Source organism: Carassius auratus, chromosome 10, assembly GCF_003368295.1.
Source record: "Carassius auratus strain Wakin chromosome 10, ASM336829v1, whole genome shotgun sequence".
Lineage (NCBI taxonomy): Eukaryota > Metazoa > Chordata > Actinopteri > Cypriniformes > Cyprinidae > Carassius > Carassius auratus.
This window is the reverse complement of record NC_039252.1, coordinates 19,884,123-19,910,546: the sequence shown is the minus strand read 5'-3', so window position 1 is coordinate 19,910,546 and position 26,424 is coordinate 19,884,123. Positions and strand designations below refer to the sequence as shown.

Below are 26,424 nucleotides of genomic sequence, written 5' to 3'. Positions count from 1 at the left end.
TGGCGTCGTAGAAAGTGGTGGAAACAAGAGGATTTATTAAATGATGCATGGGACTTTTGTTGCAGAAAATGTAGGCAATTGTCTAGATAGGGAGAAGCAGAAAATTAGTTGACCTGTGATAAAAATGTGTCATTTTGAGACTTAATTATTTAGTATATATATTTTTTAATCAATAGTAATGTTAACACAGACATATCTTTAATTATTGTGAATGGATGAAGGTGTTAGTGGTCTGTGACGGCCACTAGTGGTCAAATCTATTCATAAATAATAATAATATAAAAATATATATTTAAATATATATATATATATATATATATATATATATATATATATATATATATATATATATATATATATATATATAATATTTATATATATATTATATTTAAATATAATATATAAATTCAGTAAATTGTATTATTTTTTGCATTGTTGTGTTGTCTTTCATGTATTACTGAATAAATTAATTAATTATTTTTAATCAAAGTTGAAAGACCGGAATTAATGTCGCATTTTTTTCTTTTCTGACCACAAGAGAGCGCACAGTGATTAAAGATCGAATATCAATCAATCAATCATTAACTAGCTGATATGTTTCAACACTATCTCTGATAGTAACTACTTGTCTGATAATAAACTCCATGTACCTTTACACAGGTTTAATTTATTTATTTATTAAAATAAATTTATTAGGCCTATTCTGAACCTGCAACCTATGATTTTACCATAGCTACTGATACATTCCTCAACAATAATTAAGAGATTATCAGACAGTTATGTGTATGCATAGCTGTTTCATTTGTGCTTTAGGCTATGCAGCTTATAATGGAATCCAATATTTAACTTCCCAAACACATATATAAAAAACAGCCCATGACCATATTGATTGCAACGCTCCAATATTGTCACATGCATATTCTCAAATTTCCTTATCTAACAATCGGAGAACTTCGACATTGTTCTTCAGACATGATTCCCTTGTGTGCAATATCTGTATGGCTGTGTGCATATGAATCACCAGAGGGCGCATGCACTGGACAATGAGGACTGCTATATTTGATTCATTATTCATTATTTGATTCATTATAATATTACTTATGATGTGGTAATCTCTGCACCTAAACGTCTGAATGCAGCGCTCGTGTTGCGTGGTAATCTGATGCATTTGTGTGCAGACCGAAAGCATCTGTGTGCAGACCGACACGGAAAGTGCAGGATTTGTGTCCAGTACACAACATCGTATAAGGTAAGATTCAGCGCTTGATTGGCATTAAATTAACATTTTTATTCGAAATATGCGTTTCCAAACATATGTTTCATAGTATTATATCATACACACAAAGAATTTATTGCGCAATATGTGCAAAAGATCTGATGCACATGTGGAAGGATCTTTTCACATTCCAGGTGCTGCCATTTTGTGCCTTCCGTTTTGTTCGGTCATTTTAATCAGATAGGACTCCAGCAGATATAATATAATCTATTAAGGCTTGGTGACTTTTCCTACACTGTACACTAGCCATCTGAACACACATGTCTGTGACTGTGGTGTTCAAGGTGGGATTAGATCGACCATTGCAAAATAAATTAATAAACAAATGAGATGTCTGAGAACAGCAATTGTGAAACAATGTCAAATAATATAAACCAATCATGCACATTAATACAGAACAGACGCAAATGAAGAATGACGCTATGACATTTTATTCCCTTCTCTTTTTTCTTTTTGTCAGTACTCAAACATTAAGAATGAGATTAAATTTATTGGCTTGGTTTTAAGAGTAGCTATAGATGCCATGCATAAAGCGACACAAATAAAAGCATAGGCTACAAGCACAAAATGCAGCATATGCCACAGTTGATCCAGAGAACAGAGAGTTAGATCAGTTGATAAATAAATGACTAGAAACTGCTAGAAACAGCCACAGGTGATCATCTCTGTAAGACATGCCAAAATGGGAGAGCAAGGCAGCATATATATATATATATATATATATATATATATATATATATATATATATATATATATATATATATATATATATATATATATATATAATGATTCAATCAAATGATTCGCGGTCCCGCTCCGAACTGCCGAACTGACTCAAATGATTCGCGATCCCCAAACTGACTCAAAAGATTCGCGATCCCGCTCCGAACTGCCGAACTGAATAAAAATGATTCGCGATTCCTAAATGAACTTAAATGATTCGCGATCCCGCTCCGAACTCCGAACTGACTCAAATGATTCGCGATCCCGCTCCGAACTCCGAACTGAATAAAAATGATTCGCGATCCCGCTCCGAACGGCCGAACTGAATAAAAATGATTCGCGATTCCCAAACCGCTCAAATGATTCGCGATCCCGCTCCGAACTGCCGAACTGACTCAAATGATTCGCGATCCCGCTCCGAACTCCGAACTGAATAAAAATGATTCGCGATCCCCAAACTGACTCAAATGATTCGCGATCCCGCTTTGAACTCCCAAACTGACTCAAATGATTCGCGAACCCGCTCCGAACTCCCAAACTGATTCAAATGATTCGCGAACCCGCTCCGAACTGATTCAAATGATTCCCCAAACTGACTCAAATGATTCGCGATCATGCTCCGAACTGCCGAACTGACTCAAATGATTCGCGATCCCGCTCCGAACTGCCGAACGGAATAAAAATGATTTGTGATCCCCAAACTGACTCAAATGATTTGTGATCCCGCTCCGAACTCCGAACTCCGAACTGACTGACTCGAACACACGAGAACTCTTTGACCACAGCTGCGGTGCTTCAAAAGCTCTTGCAGCAGCTCAACACAGGTTTTCTCTGAGGTGGTCGGATCACATCAGATTGTGGTTAATCTTGCAGATCATGACTTATATACTCTTCCTCTCCCTGCAGTTTGGTAAATATAAAGATTCCTCCTTTTAACTCCCACCTCTTCTGTGGGTTTTATTGTTCTGGGTCCGAATTTGGGCTCCTAGGGTCTCAAAAAAGAAACATTTTCAATATCAAAGGTGAATGTTATGACAACACCAGTGTTGTGATAGTTACTAAGAAATATGCATTACTGTTAAAAGTAACTTTTTAGTTTTTTTTTAAAGAACTTTCTTTAATGTTCCCATTAATGCGCTTTTATGCATTATGGTCTATACAAACACAAAGTAAAACAGAAAGTCATTTTTAAACACTATTTTGATTAAGTCAGACAAGCACAAACTGAATATTGCATATCACAAGGATTTCTGAAATAAATAACAAAACACCTGAATAATATATTCAGAATCAAAAACTAAAGTGGCTTCTGCATCATAAAAGCAGTTTGAGCCCTTAAAATGTTCCTTTCACAGCTTAAGTATGAAAACTATCAACAATGGACAACATAACACAAAACATTTTGAAATAAATAAATGAAAACAATCTGAATTATTCAGAATAAATTTTGAGAAACACACATACACACACACACAGATATATATATATATATATATATATATATATATATATATATATATATATATATATATATATATATATATATATATATATATATATATATATCCTGTTTAAAAATGAAATATATGTTATCATGCTAAGGAGCTGACTGAAACCCGGTGACTATACAGTAGACACAGGCTGCATGTTTTCAACAATGTTTCACCTGTATGAGAAAAACATACAGAGAATCACTTTGCTGTAGACCCATCCCACATAATAATATTCATTAAAGGGGGGGTGAAATGCTATTTCATGCATACTGAGTTTTTTACACTGTTAAAGAGTTGGATTCCCATGCTAAACATGGACAAAGTTTCAAAAATTAAGTTGTACTTTTGAAGGAGTGTTTCTGTTCCAAAAATACTCCTTCCGGTTTGTCACAAGTTTCGGAAAGTTTTTTTTGAGTATGGCTCTGTGTGACGTTAGATGGAGCGGAATTTCCTTATATGGGTCCTAAGGGCACGTCTGCTGAAAGAGCGCGTGCTCCCGTATAGCAGAGCACTGAGAGGCTGAGCACACTGATCCGAGTGAGAGCGTCGCGAAATGTCACAAAAGGAGTGTGTTTTTGGTTGCCAGGGCAAGACAACCCTGCACAGATTACCAAAGAAAAAACTGCATTAAGGGACCAGTGGATGGAGTTTATTTTTACAGAGCATCAACGGAGTTGTGCAAGTGTTTGTGTTTGTTCCCTGCATTTCGAAGATGCTTGTTTTACAAACAAGGCCCAGTTTGGCGACGGATTTGCATATCGTTTATTCCTTAAGGATGATGCAATCCCAAAGAAAAAGGGTCACGATCGTGTGTTGGAACCGCAGGCGGTGAGTAAAACTGCTTAAAATATCTCTGATTCCTTGTTATGCTGTGTTCACACCAAACGCGAATAGAGCGTCTGGCGCGAATTATTTCAATGTTAAGTCAATGCAAAGGTGTGTTTACGCGCGTCTGGAGGTCTCGCGGCGCGAATGGGGCGTTAAGCGCGGCGCGCAAGACGCGAATTCGCCTTGTTCGCGCGAATGACGTTAAGCGCGAAGGTGCTTTTTGTGCATTTAGCGTTTGACGCAAATTCGCGTCTGCCGCCCGAGTTGAAAAATTTCAACTTTGGCGTCAATTCGCGCCGCGTTAACCAATCAGGAGCCTGCTAGGAGTCACTCATTCAACAGAATGTTCCTGCAGCCTCCGGTTGTGCAGGAATACCCTTCTCCACTCATTCAACAAGGAGGAACGACAGATGTTGTCAGTGAGCAGTCAACCGGAGCTATATGACAAAAGTTCATATTTCTATAGAGACAGGAATAAAAAGGACATATATGTATATAAAAACATATTAATAGATAAATTGAATAAAGGCCAATTGATAAGAAATGTTTCATTTTACCCCAAACGAATTATATTTTATCTTGAACTACTAAAGAGACATCAGAGCCAGCGGCAAATGTCAGAAGGTCTAGCCGAGCCGAGGCTGCTCTCGGCGGATACATGATGACGGAGCTCCCTCTGGTCGCATGGAGCTCATCTCCGAGATCGGCGAAACAAATTTTTTTAAATAGACGCTGTCATTATAAATAAACCGCATATCTGAGTTTAAAACAACTACATTCTCGCCTGAAATACTTTTAAAACTACATTTCATGACACAGTAACAGTAATATTTAGAAAATTATCCGAATAAAAATGGCGGTTGAAAATGCTGCGTGAACTCAGCTGGCAGAAGCCCCCCCATGACGCGAATTCGCATCTGTTGTGAAGTTAATTCCACGCGCGAATGAAGCGAATTACTCGGGCGAATGAAGCGAATGATCTCAAAATGGTCAAGCGGCAAACTAGACGCGGTAGACGTGAATTTGACGCTCTATTCGCGTTCGGTGTGAACACAGCATTAGTGCTTCCGCCTCCCATGCCGGAGACCCGGGTTCGAGCCCTGCTCGGAGCGAGTCGTTGCTGCTGCTGCTCTCGTTCAGTTTCAGCCTCGGGATCTGATTCTGGATCTTAAATAAACGGCTGAATCTGACTGTTAGCCATGGTTTGTTTTGGATGATGGTTTTGTCCTCACGATAATGTCACAGCTTCCAAACGCTCTCAACGCAAAAGCCTACTGGCGCTGGTGATTTTTTAGCTCCGCCCACACGTCACGCCTCCAGTCGGTCGTGTTTTTTCGGGAAAAATCGGTACAGACTATCTTTCTCTTATGAATATAATAAAACTAAAGACTTTTGGAGTTATGAAAGATGCAGTACTACTCTATAGGTACTCAAGATTAACAGGATATTGAGTGAAAATGAGCATTTCACCCCCCCTTTAAAGCTGTAAGTTAACACGTAGGAGCTTGCTGCATGAATCCGTGAGTAGGCTACAGTTTACAAATCCATGGGAACAGATTGCGAAAGTGTGGTCTGCGGTTGTGAGGCCGGTTGGATGTACTGCCAAATTCTCTGGTAGAGAAATTGACATTCAATTCACGGGCAAAAGCTCTGGTGGACATTCCTGCAGTCAGCATGCATGCTCCCTCAAAACTTGTGAGATCTGTGGCATTGTGATGTGTGATAAAAATTTACATTTTAGAGTGGCCTTTTACTGGGGCCAGCTAATGCACACCTGTCAATAATCATGCTGTCTAATCAGCATCTTGATATGCCACATCTGAGAGGTGAATACATTAGATTATCTCAGCAAACAGATTCTCACCGGTTTTACTTTCAATTCATAGAATACAGTATGCAAATATAACATAATAACAACATAATATAATAATAACAACATTTATTGCAAACCCTCCATTGCAGAGTCTTGAAAATAAGTTTAAAATACTCTTTCAAAAGCTCTGCTCTATCGAATTGGTAACATGGTGCGCAATGGCGATTACCTATGCAGTTTGCGGTGCCCTTCGAACCAAACATGTTCAATCCCGGATTGTAATAACACTTAAAATGGCAGAATACCCTGTAAAGTCCACTTTGCAGTCCACTTAAGCCTCATTCAGACTGTCAGCCCAAATCAAATTAGTCATATGACTAGATGTAAAATATGATAAAACATAAGCGTCATTGCAGAAACAAGCTTGTGTTGTTGTGATCCATAAGTCAATAAAATGGAAAATACAATATACTGCTAGTACTGTAGCTATACGCGTTGGAGATGGCAGCATAGAATGGCAGCATCCAACTTCCTGCATTTCTGCCACTGCTTCACATGACGAATAATACACAGTGACGGCAACTCGTTGACATGTCATATTGCAAACTGTATCTGAACATTCACATTGGGCATCGACATCATTGCTTGAGCGCATGTCTGCCTGGCTTTTAAAAAAACAGACATGATCATTTTTCATTTATCCACTGTTAACTTTCCCTAACCTGACAGCGAGCTAAGATCAATGTATGGTTAATGTTTTCGATCACGCTTGATATACCTACTGAAAGGTGTGTGTTGTTGCTTGTGTATGGCTGATTGTGTGAAAATGTGGACTGTTGTTATAGTGTTAGTACCATTGTCACAATGCTTTTTGTTTATGGTTCTTGATATCTTAAAGGGTTAGTTCGCCCAGATAGCAAATTTATGTAATTAATAACTTACCCTCATGTTACTTCAAACCCGTAAAACCTCCGTTTATCTTTGGATATTTTAATAGCCGAGCCAGATAACAAACAATAGACTGACTCGTTCACGAGTGAAGAACCGGTTGCATCTGTGTTCGGATCACCAGTAGTTCTTTCGGACAGTTCGATTCAATAAACCGGTTGAAGAAAACGGTTCACCGGTTCTTTAGCGCTCGACGTAATGACGTCATTTGCGATGATTGCCCTTGATTCAAGCCTTCGGTTTAACCGCGCTCATAACATTATCACGGAATCAGTTCAGAATCAATCACCAAAAGAATCAGTTCGTTTCAGATGCCCTGTGTGTCGGTCTGCTTCACGCTGAATCACACATGCGCAGTATCACCAGCTCCTCGGTTCACGAATCTGACGCGTCTGACAGAAACGGTTCTTGACTCGTGAACGAGTCAATGTTTTGTTCGTTATCTGGCTCAGCTCGGTGTTCATCTTCAGTTCTCTCTTCACAGCAGTTCAGTCAGTGTACTGTTTGAGTAAATGAATTCCCCCGGGATATTGGTTTGTTTGAACTCAGAGGGAGTGTCAGCCACATTAAAAAAGTTAACAGCTTAAGTAATTTGTGGATTAATGCGTATTAGAGATGCGAACCGTTTAAAACGATTCAGTTCGATTTGGTGAACTGAATGATTTGCTCGCGAACCGGATATCCTGACTGCTTTGATTTAAACTCTCTCTCACAACAGACACGGAAGAGAAGACAATGCTGAATAAAGTCGTCGTTTTTGCTATTTTTTGACCAAAATGTATTTTCGATGCTTCAAAATATTCTAAGTGAACCTCTGATGTCACATGGACTACTTTGATGATGTTTTCTTACCTTTCTGGACATGGACAGTATACCATACACACAGCTTCAATAGAGGGACTGAGAGCTCTCGGACTAAATCTAAAATATCGTAAAACTGTGTTCCAAAGATAAACGGAGGTCTTATGGTTTTGAAACAACATGAGGGTAAGTTATTAATTACATAAATTTGCCTTCTGGGTGAACTAACCCTTTAAAGAGTTTAATCTTGCCAAAGTACTCCAGTTAAAAATTAGCTGACTGGCTAACACTAGCACATTTACAGAAATATGGATTAATGTGTTGTCCTTACAAAAAAAAAAAAGTTTATTTATGAACTTTTAATATTAGAGGACATTTGACCCTATCATGTGTGACAAATAAAATAAAAAATGTGACTTCCCTGAATCTTGCTTGCAGTTAATTCTGTATCTATACAATGAAGAGACGGTTTAGTGATGTGGAGTCCCCGGTTCATTTATACGAGTCCAGTGAAGAGGAAAGAGACGCAGCCCTGTATTCTACAAGTGATGGAGGAATTGAAGATGAAAGAAAGGTGACTTTACATACAAATGATGGAAGGACCTTATGTGCAAGTCATGGAGTGATGGAAGAGGAACGAGACTCGACCCTATCTATGACAATTGATGGTGGGATGGAAAAGGAAATAGATGCAACCCTACATACAACAAGTGATAGAGGGAAAGAAAAGGAAAGAGACACAACCCTACATATGACAGGTGATGGAGGGATGGAGGAGGAAATAGACACAACCCTACATATGACAAGTGATAGAGGGATTGAAAAGGAAAGAGACACAACCCTACAAATGACAAGTGATGGAGGGATGGAAAAGGAAAGAGACACAACCCTACATATGACAAGTGATAGAGGGATGGAAAAGGAAAGAGACACAACCCTACAAATGACAAGTGATGGAGGGATGGAAGAGGAACGAAATTTGACTCTACATACAACAAGTGATCTAGGGATAAAAAAGGAAATAGACACAACCCTATATTTAACAAGCGATGAAGGGATGAAAAAGGAAATAGATGCAACCCTACATACAACAAGTGATCAAGAGTTGGAAGAAGAAAGATACACAACCCTATATTTGACAAGTGATCTAGGGATAAAAAAGGAAATATACACAACCCTACATATGACAAGTGATGGAGGGATGGAGGAGGAACGGAATTTGACTCTACATACAACAAGTGATCTAGGGATAAAAAATGAAATAGACACAACCCTACATATGACAGGTGATGGAGGGATGGAAAAGGAAAAAGATGCAACCTTACATTCAACAAGTGATCGAGAGTTGGAAGAAGAAAGATACACAACCCTACGTAAGACAAGTGATGGAAGGATGGAAAAGGAAAGAGACACAACCCTACATATGACAGATGATGGAGGGATGGAGGAGGAACAAAACATGACTCTACATACAACAAGTGATCTAAGGATAAAAAAGGAAATAGACATAACTCTAAATATGACAAGTGATGGAGGGATGGAAGAGGAACGAAATTTGACTCTACATTTAACAAGTGATGAAGGGATGGAAAAGGATATAGATGCAACCCTACATACAACAAGTGATCAAGAGTTGGAAGAAGAAAGATACACAACCCTACATGTGACAAGTGATGGAGGGATGGAGGAGGAACGAAATTTGACTCTACATACAACAAGTGATCTAGGGATAAAAAAGGAAATAGACACAACCCTACATATGACAAACGATGAAAGGATGGAAAAGGAAATAGATGCAACCCTACATACAACAAGTGATCAAGAGTTGGAAGAAGAAAGATACATAACCCTATACGTGACAAGTGATGGAGGGATGGAGGAGGAACGAAACATAATTGTACATACAACAAGTGATCTAGGGATAAACAAGGAAATAGACACAACCCTACATATGACAAGCGATGGAGGGATGGAAGAGGAAACCGATGCGACACTGCATACGACAAGTGATGGAGGGTTGGAGGAGGAAAGAGACACAACTCTACATACAACAAGTGATGGAGGGATAGAAGAAGAAACACATGTTACCCTACATACAACAAGTGATGAAGGGATGGAAGAGGAAAGGGATCTCGATGGAGAAGCAGAGCTGGAGATGGGGCTCTCTGATGAAGTTTCTGAAACAGAGGACAATACAGAGTTCGATCCAGACTACCACTCTACTGATGGAGAAGAGTCAGAGGAAGAATCAGAGGTCACTGCTGACACAGAGACAGCTTATCAGTCCAAAAACGGAAACATATCGTGGACTTCAAAAACTCCGCCTCAGAGACAACAAGGGAGATTTCCAGCTCATCGTATCATCAGAATGACCCCTGGACCAACCAAGTTTGCATGTGCCAATGCTAAAGATATAATATCAACATTTGAATTGTTTTTCCCAGATGATATTAAACAGATTTTGATTGAAATGACCAATTTAGAGGGGAAACGTGTGTTTGGTGCTGCCTGGAAGAACCTGGACTGGACAGACTTACAGGCCTTCCTTGGTCTGTTGCTTCTGGCAGGCGTGTATCGATCCCACCATGAGGCAATGGGTAGCTTATGGCATGGTGTATCGGGGAGGGCAATTTTTCGTGCTACGATGCCATTGAAGACTTTTCGAGAATTTTCTAGGGTCTTCTGCTTTTATAAAAAAGATGAAGAGCTGGACCAAAAGAAAAGTGACAAGCTGGCACCAGTAAGGAACATCTGGAATAAATGGGTCCAACGCCTGCCATTCTTATACAATCCAGGCCCAAACGTTACTGTGGACGAGTGCCTGGTCCGTTTCAGAGGTCGCTGTCCCTTCAAACAATACATGCCGAGTAAACCGGGCAAGTATGGAATTAAAATTTGGGCAGCATGCGATTCCAGATCTAGCTACGCATGGAACCTGCAGATCTACACTGGCAAAGCTGCCGACGGCAAGTCAGAAAAGAACCAGGGAATGCGAGTGGTCCTGGACATGACAGATGGTCTAGAGGGACACACTATCACATGTGACAACTTCTTCACATCGTACGCCCTCGGCCAGGAGCTGCTCCGAAGGAAAATGACCATGATTGGAACCGTCAGATCAAACAAGCCTGAGCTCCCACCTGCGCTCCTGTCAATGAAGAACAGGACACGATTATCATCCATGTTCGCCTTCACTGATACGCACACTCTTGTGTCCTACTGTCCCAGAAAAAATAAAAATGTGCTTTTGATGAGCACAATTCACAGAGATGACAAAGTAAGTGACAAAGATCACAAGAAGCCAGAGATAATCCTAGACTACAACCACACCAAAGGCGGAGTTGACAACCTTGACAAGGTATTTTGCTACTTTGTATTATTTAGACATGTTCTGCATGAAGTGATCTATGTTTAAATGCTAATTATACATATTTTTTCTTTATCATTAATCTATTACAATCAGACATACGTCATAATATATAAAGAAATATCTGTCGCTACTTTGTTTTCTTTCCAAATTTAAAGCCTGGTTTCATAGACAGAGCTTAGACTAAGCCAGGATTAGGCCATAGTTCAATAAGCAAATGTAAGTATTTTAACATTAAACATTACTGGTGTGCATCTTGAGGTAAAACAATGGCACTGACATATCAGTCAGTGGAAGTTTTTTTTTTTCAGGGAAGACACTGCAGGCAAAAACACTGTTTTTCATACACCTGTCAAGTTTGAGACTTTGGCCTTTTTTATTTTTTATAAAGTGTTTTTTCAGACTAGTGGAAAGAAAACATTCAAAAGACACTGTTAAGTGTTTCTTTTATAGCACTTAATCTGTGTCAACAGATTTAAATTAAAATGCATATTTGTATAGGTCGTTTTCTCAGAATGAGTTTTTCTCCTACACTGAGCCATACATTTCCACTTCAGTAGCACTTACATATACAAAACTTTACATTTTTAGTCCTGTCTATATCCTGAATGTTTTTACACAGGGATTTGTTCAAATATCATTTGCTTGATTATATACAACATTTTATTCCCCAAACAATTGTCGAAATACATTGTTTTCTGATTTATGGAGTGAACAAAAAAAAGAGATACCCCAAATTCCCTCTGTAAAAACATTTTTTAAAAATTAAACCATTTAGAAACTGACTTCATCCAGTGTTTAGATTTTTGTACTAGAAATGTATTTAAATTAGCGCATATTTCATTAAATAATGCCTTATTTGCAGATTAAATCAAACATTTTAGAAACTAGCAATACATTTTTTTCTGAAATTATCAATGTAATTAATCAACTGAGTAAGTAAGGCGATATTTGTTAATTTCTTTACCCTATTCACCTGCAGTGTCTCACCTTAAGTTGAAACAGCACAGATTTAAATTTTAGTCTTGTACTAGGCTTAAGCTTTGTCTTTGAATGCGGGGTAAGAACAAATGGCACAAATAAAGTGAATTCAGTTGTCAGCTGGTGAGCTAAAGCAATGCTAAGATCATGTGTTGGATTGCCAGGGAAAGCAGAAACTGATGAAATTTAAATGTATACCTTGAATACACTGTCACTTTGGATGAAAACATCTGTCAGATGCACATATTGTAAATGTTTTGTTTGTAATTTCACTTTCAGCTTGTTGGCACTTACACCTGCCAAAGAAAGACAGCTCGTTGGCCCATGGTGATTTTCTTCAACATGTTGGACGTGTCTGCCTACAATGCATTTGTATTGTGGACGGAGATGAATCCTTCATGGCACAAAGGGAAAACCATTAGAAGGAGGCTCTTCCTGGAAGAACTAGGGGAAGCTCTGGTGGCTCCCTTCATGAAAAGACGGCATTATGCTCCCCGCACGCCAGCCTCTCAGAATATGGTGATGGAAGCAAGAGCTTGTTCTTCTACAGCCAAAAAACCTGTCTCCTCCCCAATATCAAGCCCCAGCAAGAGGAAAAGGTGTCAGGTCTGTGAGGCAAAGAAGGACACAAAAACTAGTATGATATGCAGTCAGTGTAACATTTACATTTGTAAGACACATGCTATTATAACGTCTTACTGCTACGCATGCAAGAAGGTTTAAAGGGATCATATGATGCAATTTCAAGTTTTCCTTTCTCTTTGGAGTGTTACAAGCTGTTTGTGAATAGATAAGATCCCTGAAGTTGCAAAGACTAAAGTCTCAAACCCAAATAGATATTCTTGATTAAAGTTAAGATTCGTCCATGCCTAAAACCCCTTTTTTATACGCACCCCTACATGTCTATTGATGTGGGAAGATTTGCATAATGCCATAGAAGGCATAACTTTATCCTTGCTGTCGCCGCCATGTTGTGAAGACGCTGTGTGTTTTGTTGCAAAAAATGAAAATACTTTGTTTGACCTAACATTTCCGTCACACGCTTGAGGTAGTCGGCCAATAACAATGCACTGGATAGCTGGCCAATCAGAGAACACCTCTCTTTTCAGAACGATGAGCTTTGTAAAAATCGACACGTTTCAGAAAGGCGGAGCATGGAGAAGAAACAATAATGCACAGTATGTGGAAAATGTGTTTTTTGACCCTTAAACATAAAATGTCATTACAACAAATACTCAAAATTAATGTTCTTTTTAGCAACGTGATATCACCCCTTGAAACAAAACTTGGCTTATATGCTGTTTGTTTAACAGTTTTTATAGCATGTTTACCACTGGAAAATATATGCCATTTACTTATCTAATATTTTCATTAGTTTACTTCATCAGAGTCACTGAATATTTTTTTATAAATAAAAGGCTATAAAATTATGTGTGCTCTGTGTCTTGTCAGTTGTTTCAAATGCATATATATTCCAAAATTTTCAGTTTAATGAAATGTTTACTTTATTACATTAGGAAGAGTCTGTAATGAACAGTGTCTGATGGTTAAATTGTGTAATTAATTTTATAATTTATTCATGCTGCATGCATTACATATTACATTTGTACATTACAAAAGATACTCTATGATATACAGTCGCATGGCTCCTTAAATGGGGAATGAGGAACTACCACCTTTATGATTTTTATATAAGTATTCAAATTTAAAATATTAGTTTAAAATATTCAATCGTTTACATAAAAAAATAAAAAAAAATCGCCCATGACGCTATTGATTTCAAAGTGTCAGTTTTTGATTGAAATAGTGTCGTGTGCATATTCAATAAATCCCTCATAGCGCATTCGGGGAGTATCGAAAATATTCTTCAGATAATGATTCCGTTGTGTGCAACATCTGCATGACTTGACTGTGCATGTACGTCACCACAGTGCGCATGCGCTGAACATGAGGACTGCTGCTTTACTGATAGATTGCAATAATATGGACACAGCAGTAGATTTTGCAGTAATCAACACATGGATTTTTTCGTCTGGATGCAGCGCTAGTGTTGTGTGCTAATCACATGCATCTGTGTTCGTCACGCAGACGGGAAGACCAGGAAACCAAAGGACTGGATTTGTGTCCAACACGAAACTTCTTGTATAAGGTAAGATACACACAGAGCCTGAATTGAATTCCTCACCGACGTTTATTTTTGGCCTAAGCGATTTACGAATGTTATGATGCGTTTCATCGTTTTACACCAAAAGAAAACAGCCTACATCTTTTCACAATATAGCTGCTGCCATTTTGTTCGTTTTAACCCTCTCAGTTCCGTTCAGTCAATGTACGTTAAGCAGGTACAACTTCCTATATATAGCCTACATAAGACCTGGTCGATTTGAACCATTTACATACACATTGTGTATTGTCGCTATAAAAAGAAAGAAAGGTTCGCCTTCCCAGTGGAATACAACAGAGCAATTCGTAAACAAATTGTCAAATAAAATCGACCAGTAAGGCACAATTTAAGACACAAACAAAGACATGAATGACAGTATAACACAGTAATAACAGGACATTTTTATTAAACGTTGTCCAATGTGTGTGTGTGTGTGTGTGTGTATATATATATATATATATATATATATATATATATATACACACACATTTTCCCAACTTAAAAGCAGTATAATGTTGTCAGATATCCGATTTGCAGTGATGTCATGTTTACTTGTGTTAAAATGTAACTGTAAATGTTCTGCAAGGCAGTCACAATTTTTAAAACCAGCTGAGTAAACTAAAAGCACAATGCTCATTGGCTTAGAACAATCTGACATTTGGTTAATGTGTAAAATGTGTACGTTCAACTTTGGCTGCAGCTTAAATGAACACTCCACTTTTTTGAAAATAGGCTCATTTTCCAATTCCCCTAAAGTTAACACTTGAGTTCCCTCTCGAGGCGGTAACTCAACATTACGTCAGCTAAAGCCCTATTCGGACGGGACTAGTTTTACAGGGGGTCGTTAGAGAAATCTGCGTTTCACAGACGTACTTGGTGATTTTAATCCCGTCCGAATCTGCCACGTCTGTGTTTTTCTCACACAACCTCTGTGATAATTCCAGAGCAAATTACCTACTGTTTTTCAGCAAACTCAGTGATCCTCTGAGAAAACTAATCCCGTCCGAATGCGAATGTCTGTGATTGCCAGTGATATTTTATTTCACAACGCGTTTCCTTGTGTGTTTTGGCCAACGTGAATTACCGTAGATGCTCTTACCGCGCGCATGTTTCATATCTTTGCTTAGCGGCAAATAAATAATAATAATAAAATAATACAAATAATAAAATCAAGAGCAAGATCGCGTAAACTGTTAATACCGGCTATTGTAATATCAGCATCAGGTAAGATTACTCACGTTCATTTATGTACTCAGTTACATAATGTTTTAATTACATTTAATTTAAAAAAAAGAAAAGAAAAACAAGTTAAACTAAAGGAACCACACATTAACATGGTTTTGCTATACTAGCCATTTAGTATTTATTGTGTAATAATACTAAGGCAATCATTCTGAATGAATTAAATGCACGCATTCAGAGCGCGTGATCTCTGTGACGCCCAGATGCACAAATCAGACCCTCCCACCTCTGTAATAAACACAGAGATACTAGTCCCGTCCGAATTGGTACATGAAAATCACAGACGTCAGGTGGTAAGAATCGAAACTCAAACGTAGTTTAGAAAACTAGTCCCGTCCGAATAGTGCTTAAGACGTATATGGGAACTCTTCCCTTCTCCACTTTCACTGAAATCTTATTGGCTAACGCCAGCTGGGGAGAGCTGGCCAATTGACGCGAAGCATGCAAATACTGGCGGTTCAGCGGGCAGTATAAAATGCATGGGCGTGAAAATTACGTCAGAATCTCTTTCTTCACGCTAGAAGTCTTATCCAAGTCATCATGGAAGTTGCAATAGAGGACCACTCACCCTGTTTTCCTTTCCGCATCCGATGGCTGCAAATGCTAGATTCGGACCTTCACCAGTTCTGTGGGACCTGCCTGGGTTTCTCACACGGACCACACGTGCGCCAGTGCGCCCCCTCAGAGCCAGTGGCTCGGAAAATAGCGGGAATGAGGCCCACTGCCGCCAGCGAGCCGCTGGTGGGCCCTCCCCCGCCCGTAGACGTGGTGGACAATAGCTTCCGCCCCACAAACTTCGTCCTCTTCGGAGCTGGCGAGCAAAACGACTCCATGTCGCTTTCGACGTCAGAAAAGGTTTGGAAAAAAAGACCGCCCTGACCAAGAGGGCCCTGCAGACCTCCAGGAGGAGTTCATCAGGGTCTTCGGAAAGGCCGTCACAGAGCTGGGTTTCACTTGCAAAACGCACCTGATGAGCCTGTGAAAGGTAACTGGACTCGTGGCTCCTCCAGTCGAGCTGCTACCAGACGGCATTGAGGCATGCAAGAGCTCGTGGTGAAGTCGTGGGCTGCACCCCAATCGGCCCGCACCCACTCTGCTACGAAGGCCATGTTCACGCACGAGGATGGGGCGGAAACCCTCCCCCCATCGAGGAGACCGTTACCGCACACCTGTGCCCGTCTCCCTCTGCATTTGGTTCGGACCACAGCCTGCCTTCCAAGCCGTGCAGTTCATGGCCCTTAGACGAACAAAGCCTATACTTCTGAAGGAAGACAGCTTCTGTTCTTCAGGGCGATACTCTAGGTCAGTGGTTCCCAACCTTTTTCAACTCGCGGCCCACACAACCACACACATATGTTTGCGCGGCCCACTTCAAAAAAATTAACTGACCCCGCTATTGTTGGGTTAATAACTTAGTACTCAGAAGCTAGATTTTAAACTATATTTATTGAATAAACTAGGGCTGTGCGATATGGACAAAAAAAAAAGCGCGATTTTTCTGATCAATTTTGCTATTGTGCTTTTACAGTCATAAATGCATTCAGGATTAATTTGAAACATATTTCCAAAAGAAAACCAATCAGAGCTTTATCAAAAAGTTGTAACATCTCTAGAACAGACATAAGTCAAAATTATCACTATAGTGAAGATGTAAAAAAATGTATAGACTTGTGGCAAAAAAAATAAAATAAAAAAAAAATCCTGTATACAGGGACTTTTTTTTCTTTTTTGCCATGCATTGTTCATAGAGCTCATTAATTGTAGCGGTGCCTCAGGTGTTTGCAGTGTGTATACATGATGTGTATGCGGTCAGCAGTGAGAGCGCATAAATATAACGCGAAAGCACATTAAAATAATGCACGAGTGCGAATCTCTCTGTTCGCATCAGATTTCCTTTGCTCTGTCACAAAACCGGTCTTGCTTGCTCAGATACACGCTGCTTTGCGAGGAGAGAGTGTGCACACTTAAAACGTGTCTCCTCTCACTTAAACTACATCCTGTTCACTAACAAATTCACTCTATGCTCATGTGTTAGACATGAATTATTTTCGCACGTTTTTATTTCTAGCCTAGAGAACGCTCTGATCCGTCAACATTGGCTCAGAAAAAAGGCGCATCACAGACAGTGTGTGAACCTGGAGTTAGGCATATGCGCACGCTCAAATCGTGATTTTAGGACGTTTTCTTTTAATCGCACAGCCCTAGAATGGACTGGAAATGAACAGAAAATAATTGGCGGCCCACCTGCAATACCAGTGGGCCGCGGACCACAGGTTGAAAACCACTGCTCTAGGTGTTTCAGGCAGACGGCGTCTGCGGCACAGTAGCTCTGACGTCAACAGGGATCTGCGGGCGGCAACTGATCTCGCGCTGATGGCTACTAGCGCTCTGCTCAGCCATTTCATGGGGCTCATGGTCGTCCTTACAGGCACCTATGGCTTACCCTAGCTGTCCTGGAAGACGCGGACCGTAGGACGCTCCTAAACATTCCAGTTGCTCCCTCCGGCCTCTTTGATGACGTGATGGAGCTCTTCTCAGAGACGCAGAAAGCGCGCCAAGGCGATGAGCCACACGATACCCGTCACTCACTCCAGCCTTCATCTTTGAGGTTCTGCTCTTGTGCACCTCGTCAGGCTCTAAGACTAGCTAAATAGCCTGCCGTGGCACCCTGCTCTGAACCGGATGCTCATTTCGACCGAATCCAGCAGTGGTAAGAGCCTGGGAGGAAACGTCAGGGTCAGTTGAGGACCCCGCGCCGCGAGAGAGCCAGCGCGCCATCGAGCCGTCTCCCTGACGTGACGTGATTATCCCCTCAACATCAGAGCTCATTCTGCGAGGACAATATAAATGCTTCCTGATGGGCCTGGTCTAGAGGTATGTCTGTCCAGTATTTGTGTTTTGCTGCTGGCTGGTCTTCCCAGAACACAATCGCCAGGTTTTACAAGCTGGATGTACCCTCTGTAGCGTCACATGTACTTTCGGTGAGTTAAGTTTTATTCATTCTGTAATAACCAGCTATACAGTAGTTATCATGGCTGCTAACTCTGTGTTATGGATTATATGGTTTATGCAGTAGTCACCGCAAACGCCGTTGACTCTGTTTAACTCTCATGCTTGAGTGCTTATTGCTTTGTGTCTGCCCTGGCTAGTGCAGATTTGGATATATTGCTTGAATTTATGCAAATTTTGTTAGGCTCGGAGCAGATGTCTCATTGGTCTAGTTCCGCCTATCAGATGCAAGCACTCTTAGCGACACGGCCATTGGCTAGAACTGTACTGCTTATGTGTGGGGGTGATTGACTCCGTTCAGGGCTTATCTTCACTGCTCTCACGACGGGATTTTATACAGTTCCCATATACGTCTTAGCTGACGTAATGTTGAGTTACCGCCTCAGGAGGGAACGTCTCCGGTTACTATCGTAACCTCGGTTCCCTGAGAGGCGGGAACAAGACATTACGTTAGCCGCCGTGGTCGCGGTTTGATCAGCTGTGCTAGCGTTCAGTCATGATTCTGACGTAATTTTCGCGCCCATGCATTTTATACTGCCCGCTTACCCGCCAGTATTTTTTCATGCTTCGCGTCAATTGGCCAGCTGTCCCCAGCTGGCGTTAGCCAATAAGATTTCAGTGAAAGTGGAGAAGGGAAGAGTTCCCATATACGTCTTAGCTGACGTAATGTCTCGTTCCCGCCTCTCAGGGAACCAAGGTTACGATAGTAACCAGAGACGTTTTACGGTTTTCTAATCCATTCAGTCGATCAACTGATATTACGCAGCACCTGAAAATAGTCCCCAGCTACTCTGCTATAGAGCTTGGGAAACTACGTCACTGCGCATTGCATTCTGGGTAGTCGCGGCCATTTTTTGGGACATTTTTTTACATCAGTAAAAGTGAAAGTGACATGACATACAGATCAAGTGTAAGATTACATATAAAGAAAAACTCAACAAGGAAGCAAAGATGCGGTATTTAGAAAAAAATCAAGACAATCAACGAACTCAATCTGCACAAACACAAAGAGTGGTCGGATGATCTTAAAGAGCTGCCGCTCGTAACCTTCCCCAATGTGTTTTCTTACCTTGTTTGTAGTGTCAGAGCGTACACCTCTGATCAGTTTAAAAATGATAGATCTCTCGAGTCTCACCTGCAATTTACAAATGGATGGGTGCAGAACCTACACATTTTCCGCGTCAATGTGCGAGTTACACGGCCCCTTTACTTTTTAATATGCGTTATTGTAAACAGTACAAATTAACCTTAGTGTGTTATGATGCACAAATAAAGAGATACAGAATTGATCAATTATGCCGTTTAGTACTGTAACAGGTGGTATGCAATATGCATAACACTGATAATGCAGGAGATGTATAGGTAACATTTAATGTAAGTCTGTCAAATCGATTAATCACATCCAAAAAAAAGTTGTTTATATAACGTACATTTCTGTATATTTTTATATATATATATATAAATGCACATACATACGTGTGTATATATCAGACCAAAGGGACAATCCTTCTTTTCCTTCTTACTGCTGTTAACCAAGCTATGTGACGCAGCTTTGTTAACTCGGGAGACCTGAGATCAAGGTGCGGTTTTCCAGCATGAAAGCTGAAAAATCGCGCTCCATTCAAATTATTTTTCCATGCCGGTCATGAGTACGAGTATGGCAGTTAATTACACAACAAGGTTTTACCATTGTAACTAATTTTTTAGCTGTAGAGAGCAAACAAAACAGTCTATTATCAATCCAATACAATACATACAGCAGCACCCGTGTCCTAAAGTCCCAGAATGCATTGCGTTGCTGACGTCATGTTCCCAGACTCTATTGCTGCAACTACACACACTAGCGTGGGACTATTTTCAGGCGTTGGGTAATATCACTGCGCCTGCTGCACCCATGGTAGAAAATCTCAACTTTTCATTTTCCCTCTGTCGTAGTACACAATATAACTACAGAAAAGTCAGGTTTTAAATAGGAAAAATATAGAAACTCTTTGGTCATTTTGGAGCGAGATTCTAACGGTCTAATGATTTATGCTAAGCTAAGCTTAAAGTGCTATCACCAGACGTAGAGATCAGCTGAATGGATTCAAAAATGGTAAAACTCAACTGTTTAACTCTAGTGGAGTTGGAAATTGAGCCTATTTTTATTTATTTTTTTTGAAGTGGAGTGTTCCTTTAATTCAACAGATCAACAAGATTTGCCAGAAGGTGCTGCTCATGACATCCCTATCCCTAAGCAACCTCTAAACCAAGCTAGATCAAACTCAACCCATTAGGCCTACATAGGTGGAGCTGGATTAGGTCAAATTCCACGCATTTCACCACTTGAGATTTGCTGCTTGCAGTCGGGGGCAGTGTTGAAAATGTAAAGTTGAGCACTATTTACTTCCTATAGTGATGCTTGTGTGGTGTTTGCTACTGTATTAGGTGAAGTGGATCAGATGAAAAATTTGTCATAAACATAGATGTTGAACACTTTTTATTCAGTACTTGATGCATTGCTTAATACAGTGCCTGTATGTACAAGAATAAAGTTAAGAAAAAGCTAATTCTATTTAAATGCCAACGAAGTGGTTGACAACTTCTCCACTGTCTCAAGATGGCCAGTAGTTCTAACCAATATGCACTCCTTCAGGTTAGATGCTGATCAGTTTGTAAAGCGATGCATAAGTCGAACACACCTAACCATTTATCTCTACTTTATTTGTCAAAATCTGTTTAATTATGTGTGAGGAAGGCCGCATAATGAAATTACTATCACACATACCGATGTAAATCATTAGATTTAAAGGGACAGTTCACCCAAAAATTAACATTCTTTCATTAATTACTCACCCTCATGTTGTTCCAAACCCTTAAGACCATATTCGGAAAAGAAATTAAGATATTTTTGATGAAATCCGAGAGCTTTCTGACCCTCCATAGATGGCAAAGGTACTACCATGGTCAGTGCACAGATTATTTAACGATTTCCTTTCTACGCTTCTGGGCATTGACCGTGGTAGTACCCTTGCAATCTTTGGATGATCAGAAAGCTAAAAATATCTTAATTTGTTTTCCAAAGTTGAACGAAGGTCTTACAGATTTGAACCAACATGAGGGTTAGTAATTAATTATAGAATTTTATTTTTTTGGGTGAACGATCCCTTTAAAGGAAAGCATAATCTGACACATTCATGAGCTTTTAATTTTCATAGTTAGGACAGCAAAATGTCCTCCCAAACTGGTTTTAAATACATGTTTTATTGTAAGGTTATAAATGTGGCTTCCTTGGACCTTGCTTGCAGTTCATTCTGAAGCTGCACAATGGAGAGACGGCCTAATGTTGCCAAGAACCCGGCTCTTCTATTAGAGTTTAGTGATGAAGAAAGTGATGTGACCCCACAAGTGAAAAGTGATGGAGTTATGAAAGAGGAAAGAGATACAATCCTACGTAAGACAAGTGATAAAGGGGTGGAAGAGGAAAAAGACAGGACTCTTCATACAACTAGAGATGAAGGGATGAAAGTGGAAAGAAATGTTTCCCTACATATGACATGTGATGAAGAGATGGTAGAGGAAGCAGACGGGACTCTCAATATGATCAGTTATGGAGGAATGAAAGTAGAAAGGGATGAGTTCCTAAATGCAACAAGTCATGGAAGTATGAAAGGAGACACAGCCCTACATATGACAAGTGATGGAGGAATGCAAGAAGAAAGAGATTCAACCCTAGATACAACAAGTGATGGAGGAATGGAAGAGGAAAGAGACGTGGCCCAACATATGACAAGTGATGGAGGAATGCAAGAGGAAAGAGATTCGACCTTAGATACAACAAGTGATGGAAGAATGGAAGAGGAAAGAGACGTGGCCCAACATATGACAAGTGATGGAGGGATGGAAAAGAAAAAATATGTGACCCTACGTACGACAAGTACTGAATGGCTGGAAGAGGAAAGGGATTTCGATGGAGAAGCAGAACTGGATATGGAGCTCTCTGATGAAGTTTCTGAAACAGAGGACAATACAGAGTTCGAACCAGACTACCACTCTACTGATGGAGAAGAGTCAGAGGAAGAGTCAGAGGTCACTGCTGACACAGAGACGGCTTATCAATCCAAAAACGGAAACATATCGTGGACTTCAAAATCTCAGAGAAAACCAGGGAGATTTCCAGCTCATCGTATCATCAGAATGACCCCTGGACCAACCAAGTTGGCACGTGCCAATGCTAAAGATATAAGATCAACATTTGAATTGTTTTTCCCAGATGATATTAAACAGATTTTGATTGAAATGACCAATTTAGAGGGGAAACGTGTGTCTGGTGCTGCCTGGAAGAACCTGGACTGGACAGACTTACAGGCCTTCCTTGGTGTGTTGATTCTGGCAGGCGTGTATCGATCCCACCATGAGGCCATAGATAGCTTATGGCATGCTGAGTCTGGAAGGCCAATTTTTCGTGCTACCATGTCACTGAAAAGTTTTAAGAATTTGTCAAGGATTTTCTGCTTTGACAAAAAGGGCAAAAAGCATAGCCAACAGAAAAAAGACAAGCTGGCACCAGTAAGGACCATCTGGGATAAATGGGTCCAACGCCTGCCATTCTTATACAATCCAGGCCCAAACGTTACTGTGGGCGAGTGCCTGGTCGGTTTCAGAGGTCGCTGTCCCTTCAAACAATACATGCCGAGTAAACCGGGCAAGTATGGAATTAAAATTTGGGCAGCATGCGATTCCAGATCGAGCTACGCATGGAACCTGCAGATCTACACTGGCAAAGCTGCCGACGGCAAGTCAGAAAAGAACCAGGGAATGCAAGTGGTCCTGGACATGACAGATGGTCTAGAGGGACACACCATCACATGTGACAACTTCTTCACGTCGTACGCCCTCGGCCAGGAGCTGCTCCGAAGGAAAATGACCATGATTGGAACCGTCAGATCAAACAAGCCTGAGCTCCCACCTGCGCTCCTGTCAATGAAGAACAGGACACGTTTATCATCCATGTTCGCCTTCACTGATACGCACACTCTTGTTTCCTACTGTCCCAGAAAAAATACTAATGTGCTTTTGATGAGCACTTTCCACAGAGATGTCAAAGTAAGTGACAAAGATCACAAGAAGCCAGAGATAATCCTAGACTACAACCACACCAAAGGTGGAGTTGACAACCTTGACAAGGTATTTTGCTACTTTGCATTATTTATAATTTTTTTATTCAAGGCCATATGCCACATTTAAAGTGAAATTAAATGTCAGATGATAAGCTAAAGCTTTGGTGTTTTGTGTGTGTCATTTTGTTTCTAGCTTGTTGCTACTTACACCTGCCAAAGGAAGACATCTCGTTGGCCCATGGTGATTTTCTTCAACATGTTGGATGTCTCTGCCTACAATGCATTTGTGTTGTGGATGGAAATAAATCATTCATGGAACGAAGGGAAGAAATACAGAAGGAGGCTCTTTCTGGAAGAGCTAGGGAAAGCTCTGGTGGCTCCTCTCATGAAAAGACGGGAAAATATTCCCCGCACTCCAGCTTCTCAGAATATGGTGATGGAAGCACAAGGAAGCACTTTGCCGATCAAAGACAGTTATCTCGCACCAGTGACCCCAGGGAAGAGGAAAAGGTGTCAGATGTGTGACCGAAAGAAGGACACAAAAACAAGTTTGACATGCAGTGGGTGTAACAAATACATTTGCGGGTCACACGCTGTTATGACAGCTCATTGCCAAGAATGCAGCACGAAGGTTTAAACAAGATTTAACCATTGCTTATGTACTGTTTGTTACTTGGTTTTCTGACATTCTTTTTTTATTTCTTTACTACTTGTTTACCATTGCAAAATATGTCATGTTTATTACCCTTGTTTTGTTGACTTTTTTCTTTATTAGTTTGAGGCATTAGAATTACTGAATAGTCATGTTTTAAATAAATGATAGGCTACAAAATTATGTATACTTAGTCTTTTCATTATAACACTCTTTTTAAGCAAAAGGTGGCAACACTGCAAAAACGAACACTTAAAAAGTGGATTTAAAAATGGCTCATCTTTCATTTTTCTAGGTAAGTATATCCTAAGTATATTTCCAAAATTATAACAAAATTATAGAGCAATGGGTTACTGAAATCAAGCATGTGGATCAGTAACGCCACCTTCTGGTTATAATTGTCATCTCATGTCATTGCCATGACAGCAGATGTTAAAAAAATCATGATATTAACCTGATTTTCATAATGAAGCATAAGTTCTTACTGCAGTAGAAGTAATATAAAATGTGTTTGTTTTATATTAAAATTAATGGTGTACCTAAGAGAGATATTATGTTTGTTTATATTTTTTATAGTAAGTTTAGTCCTATTAAATGAAGTTAGTGTTAAGCCTTGTTCAGCCTAGCCTCAGATGTCATGCCACGGACCGTTGGCTAAACCTTTGATGCATATGGGACACAAAAGTGGAAACACTGCAAACTTTATTGCTGCTGTTATTGTTTTTAGCATAGACATAACAACTCAATGGTATTGCCATAGTAATCAACGCACATTCTGTAAAAGGAAATAGCTCTTATGCACACACAAATCAGATATTAAGATAAGATTCCTTCTTGATATGCACAAAATCGGATTTGGGCTGACAGTCCGAAGGAGGCTTTTGTGTCTTTAAAAATTATTTATCTAACAAAATAATAATGATTTATTTTTAATAGAATCATTTATTATATTTATTTTTGTTGTTGTAAAATCATATATCCTTTTTGTTTAGACCATTAAAAGGATAAAAATAAAAAAAAAGTCAAAGTCTGTATAGGTTGTTAACAATGACCAACTTCAGGCCTTAAAATTAAACGGGGCATTATTGTTCTATCCCAAAGAGGCACAAAATCACTTTCACTGACTTTTACATTACACTCAAAAAAATTATTTTTCAGTTTTGTTCACTTTACCTGAACAATTCATGTTGAATTAATGCCATTTTGATCACATCAGGAAAGAAGAAAACATACAAGACTCATCGACAGATTGGACACCTACAATCCGTCACACGATAATAAAAACAGATCTCGGGGGTTATCTTTCACAGGTAAGACTCAGCTGTTCTTTCTCGATGTTTTTTGGTCATTTTTAACATTATGTTGACAGCCATTGTCAGACTTAATAAATAGCTAGCGATATCGCTAACGTAGTTAGCAGTGAAAGCTGAGATTTCATAAGAATTCAAAGTTTAAATGAATTCTTATTACGTTTTAACTTATATTGCCGTTTATATAATAAACTAAATGATGTTATGAGCACAATATACAGAGTGAGCACTTTGACTGTCTAGATTAATGATGGAGCTAAAACTTCTCTCTTTAATTTCACTACCGTTACTTATTTACAAAGATTAAGTGGTAACACTTTAGAATACTAGTCCTTTAGTTAATGTTAGTTAATTCATTAACGAACATGAACAAACAATGAACAATACATTTATTACTATATACATATTTGTTAATGTTAGTTAATGAAAATACAGTTTTTCATTGTTAGCACAACTTTTGATTTAAATAATGCATTAGTAAATGTTGAAATGAACATCAACTAAGATTAATAAATGCTGTAGAAGGATTTTTCTTGCTTAGATCATTTTAACTAAAGTAGTTAACTAATATTAACTAATGGACCACTATTCAAAAGTGTTACCGATTAAGTTTATCATCACTTGATTATAAGGATTTCATTGCTTTTCATAAAACTGTGAACTTATTCTATGTATTCTTTTTTCTTCCCTTTTAGTCATTTGCAAACAGGACAAGGAC

The 26,424-nt window shown here is 39.5% G+C and overlaps 2 protein-coding genes across 3 annotated transcripts; both read left to right on the top strand.

The window, feature by feature from the left end:
- Positions 1-1,039: 1,039 nt before the first annotated feature.
- LOC113110221 (titin homolog) lies at positions 1,040-13,357 on the top strand. Its single transcript, XM_026274290.1, has 3 exons — positions 1,040-1,249; positions 8,321-11,240; positions 12,510-13,357. Exons 2-3 carry the CDS (start codon positions 8,340-8,342, stop codon positions 12,951-12,953), a joined length of 3,345 nt encoding a protein of 1,114 aa, XP_026130075.1. The 5' UTR covers positions 1,040-1,249; positions 8,321-8,339; the 3' UTR covers positions 12,954-13,357.
- A 790-nt stretch (positions 13,358-14,147) lies between these two features.
- LOC113110222 (piggyBac transposable element-derived protein 4-like) lies at positions 14,148-24,576 on the top strand. 2 transcript variants are annotated; one of them, XM_026274291.1, is made up of 3 exons: positions 14,148-14,379; positions 21,933-23,811; positions 23,938-24,576. In XM_026274291.1, exons 2-3 carry the CDS (start codon positions 21,952-21,954, stop codon positions 24,379-24,381), a joined length of 2,304 nt encoding a protein of 767 aa, XP_026130076.1. In that variant the 5' UTR covers positions 14,148-14,379; positions 21,933-21,951; the 3' UTR covers positions 24,382-24,576. The 2 variants fall into 2 exon arrangements, with proteins under 2 accessions (XP_026130076.1, XP_026130077.1); XM_026274292.1 differs by having other exon boundaries at positions 21,898-23,811.
- The last annotated feature ends 1,848 nt before the right edge of the window (positions 24,577-26,424 follow it).

What these genes read in the sequence shown, in the direction of transcription:
- LOC113110221 (XM_026274290.1), top strand. Translation starts at nt 8,340, where the DNA reads ATGAAGAGACGGTTTAGTGATGTGGAGTCCCCGGTTCATTTATACGAG. An exon ending in GAGTTGACAACCTTGACAAG is followed by an intron (nt 11,241 to 12,509) that starts GTATTTTGCTAC and finishes TTTCACTTTCAG; the next exon opens with CTTGTTGGCACTTACACCTG.
- LOC113110222 (XM_026274291.1), top strand. Translation starts at nt 21,952, where the DNA reads ATGGAGAGACGGCCTAATGTTGCCAAGAACCCGGCTCTTCTATTAGAG. An exon ending in GAGTTGACAACCTTGACAAG is followed by an intron (nt 23,812 to 23,937) that starts GTATTTTGCTAC and finishes TTTTGTTTCTAG; the next exon opens with CTTGTTGCTACTTACACCTG.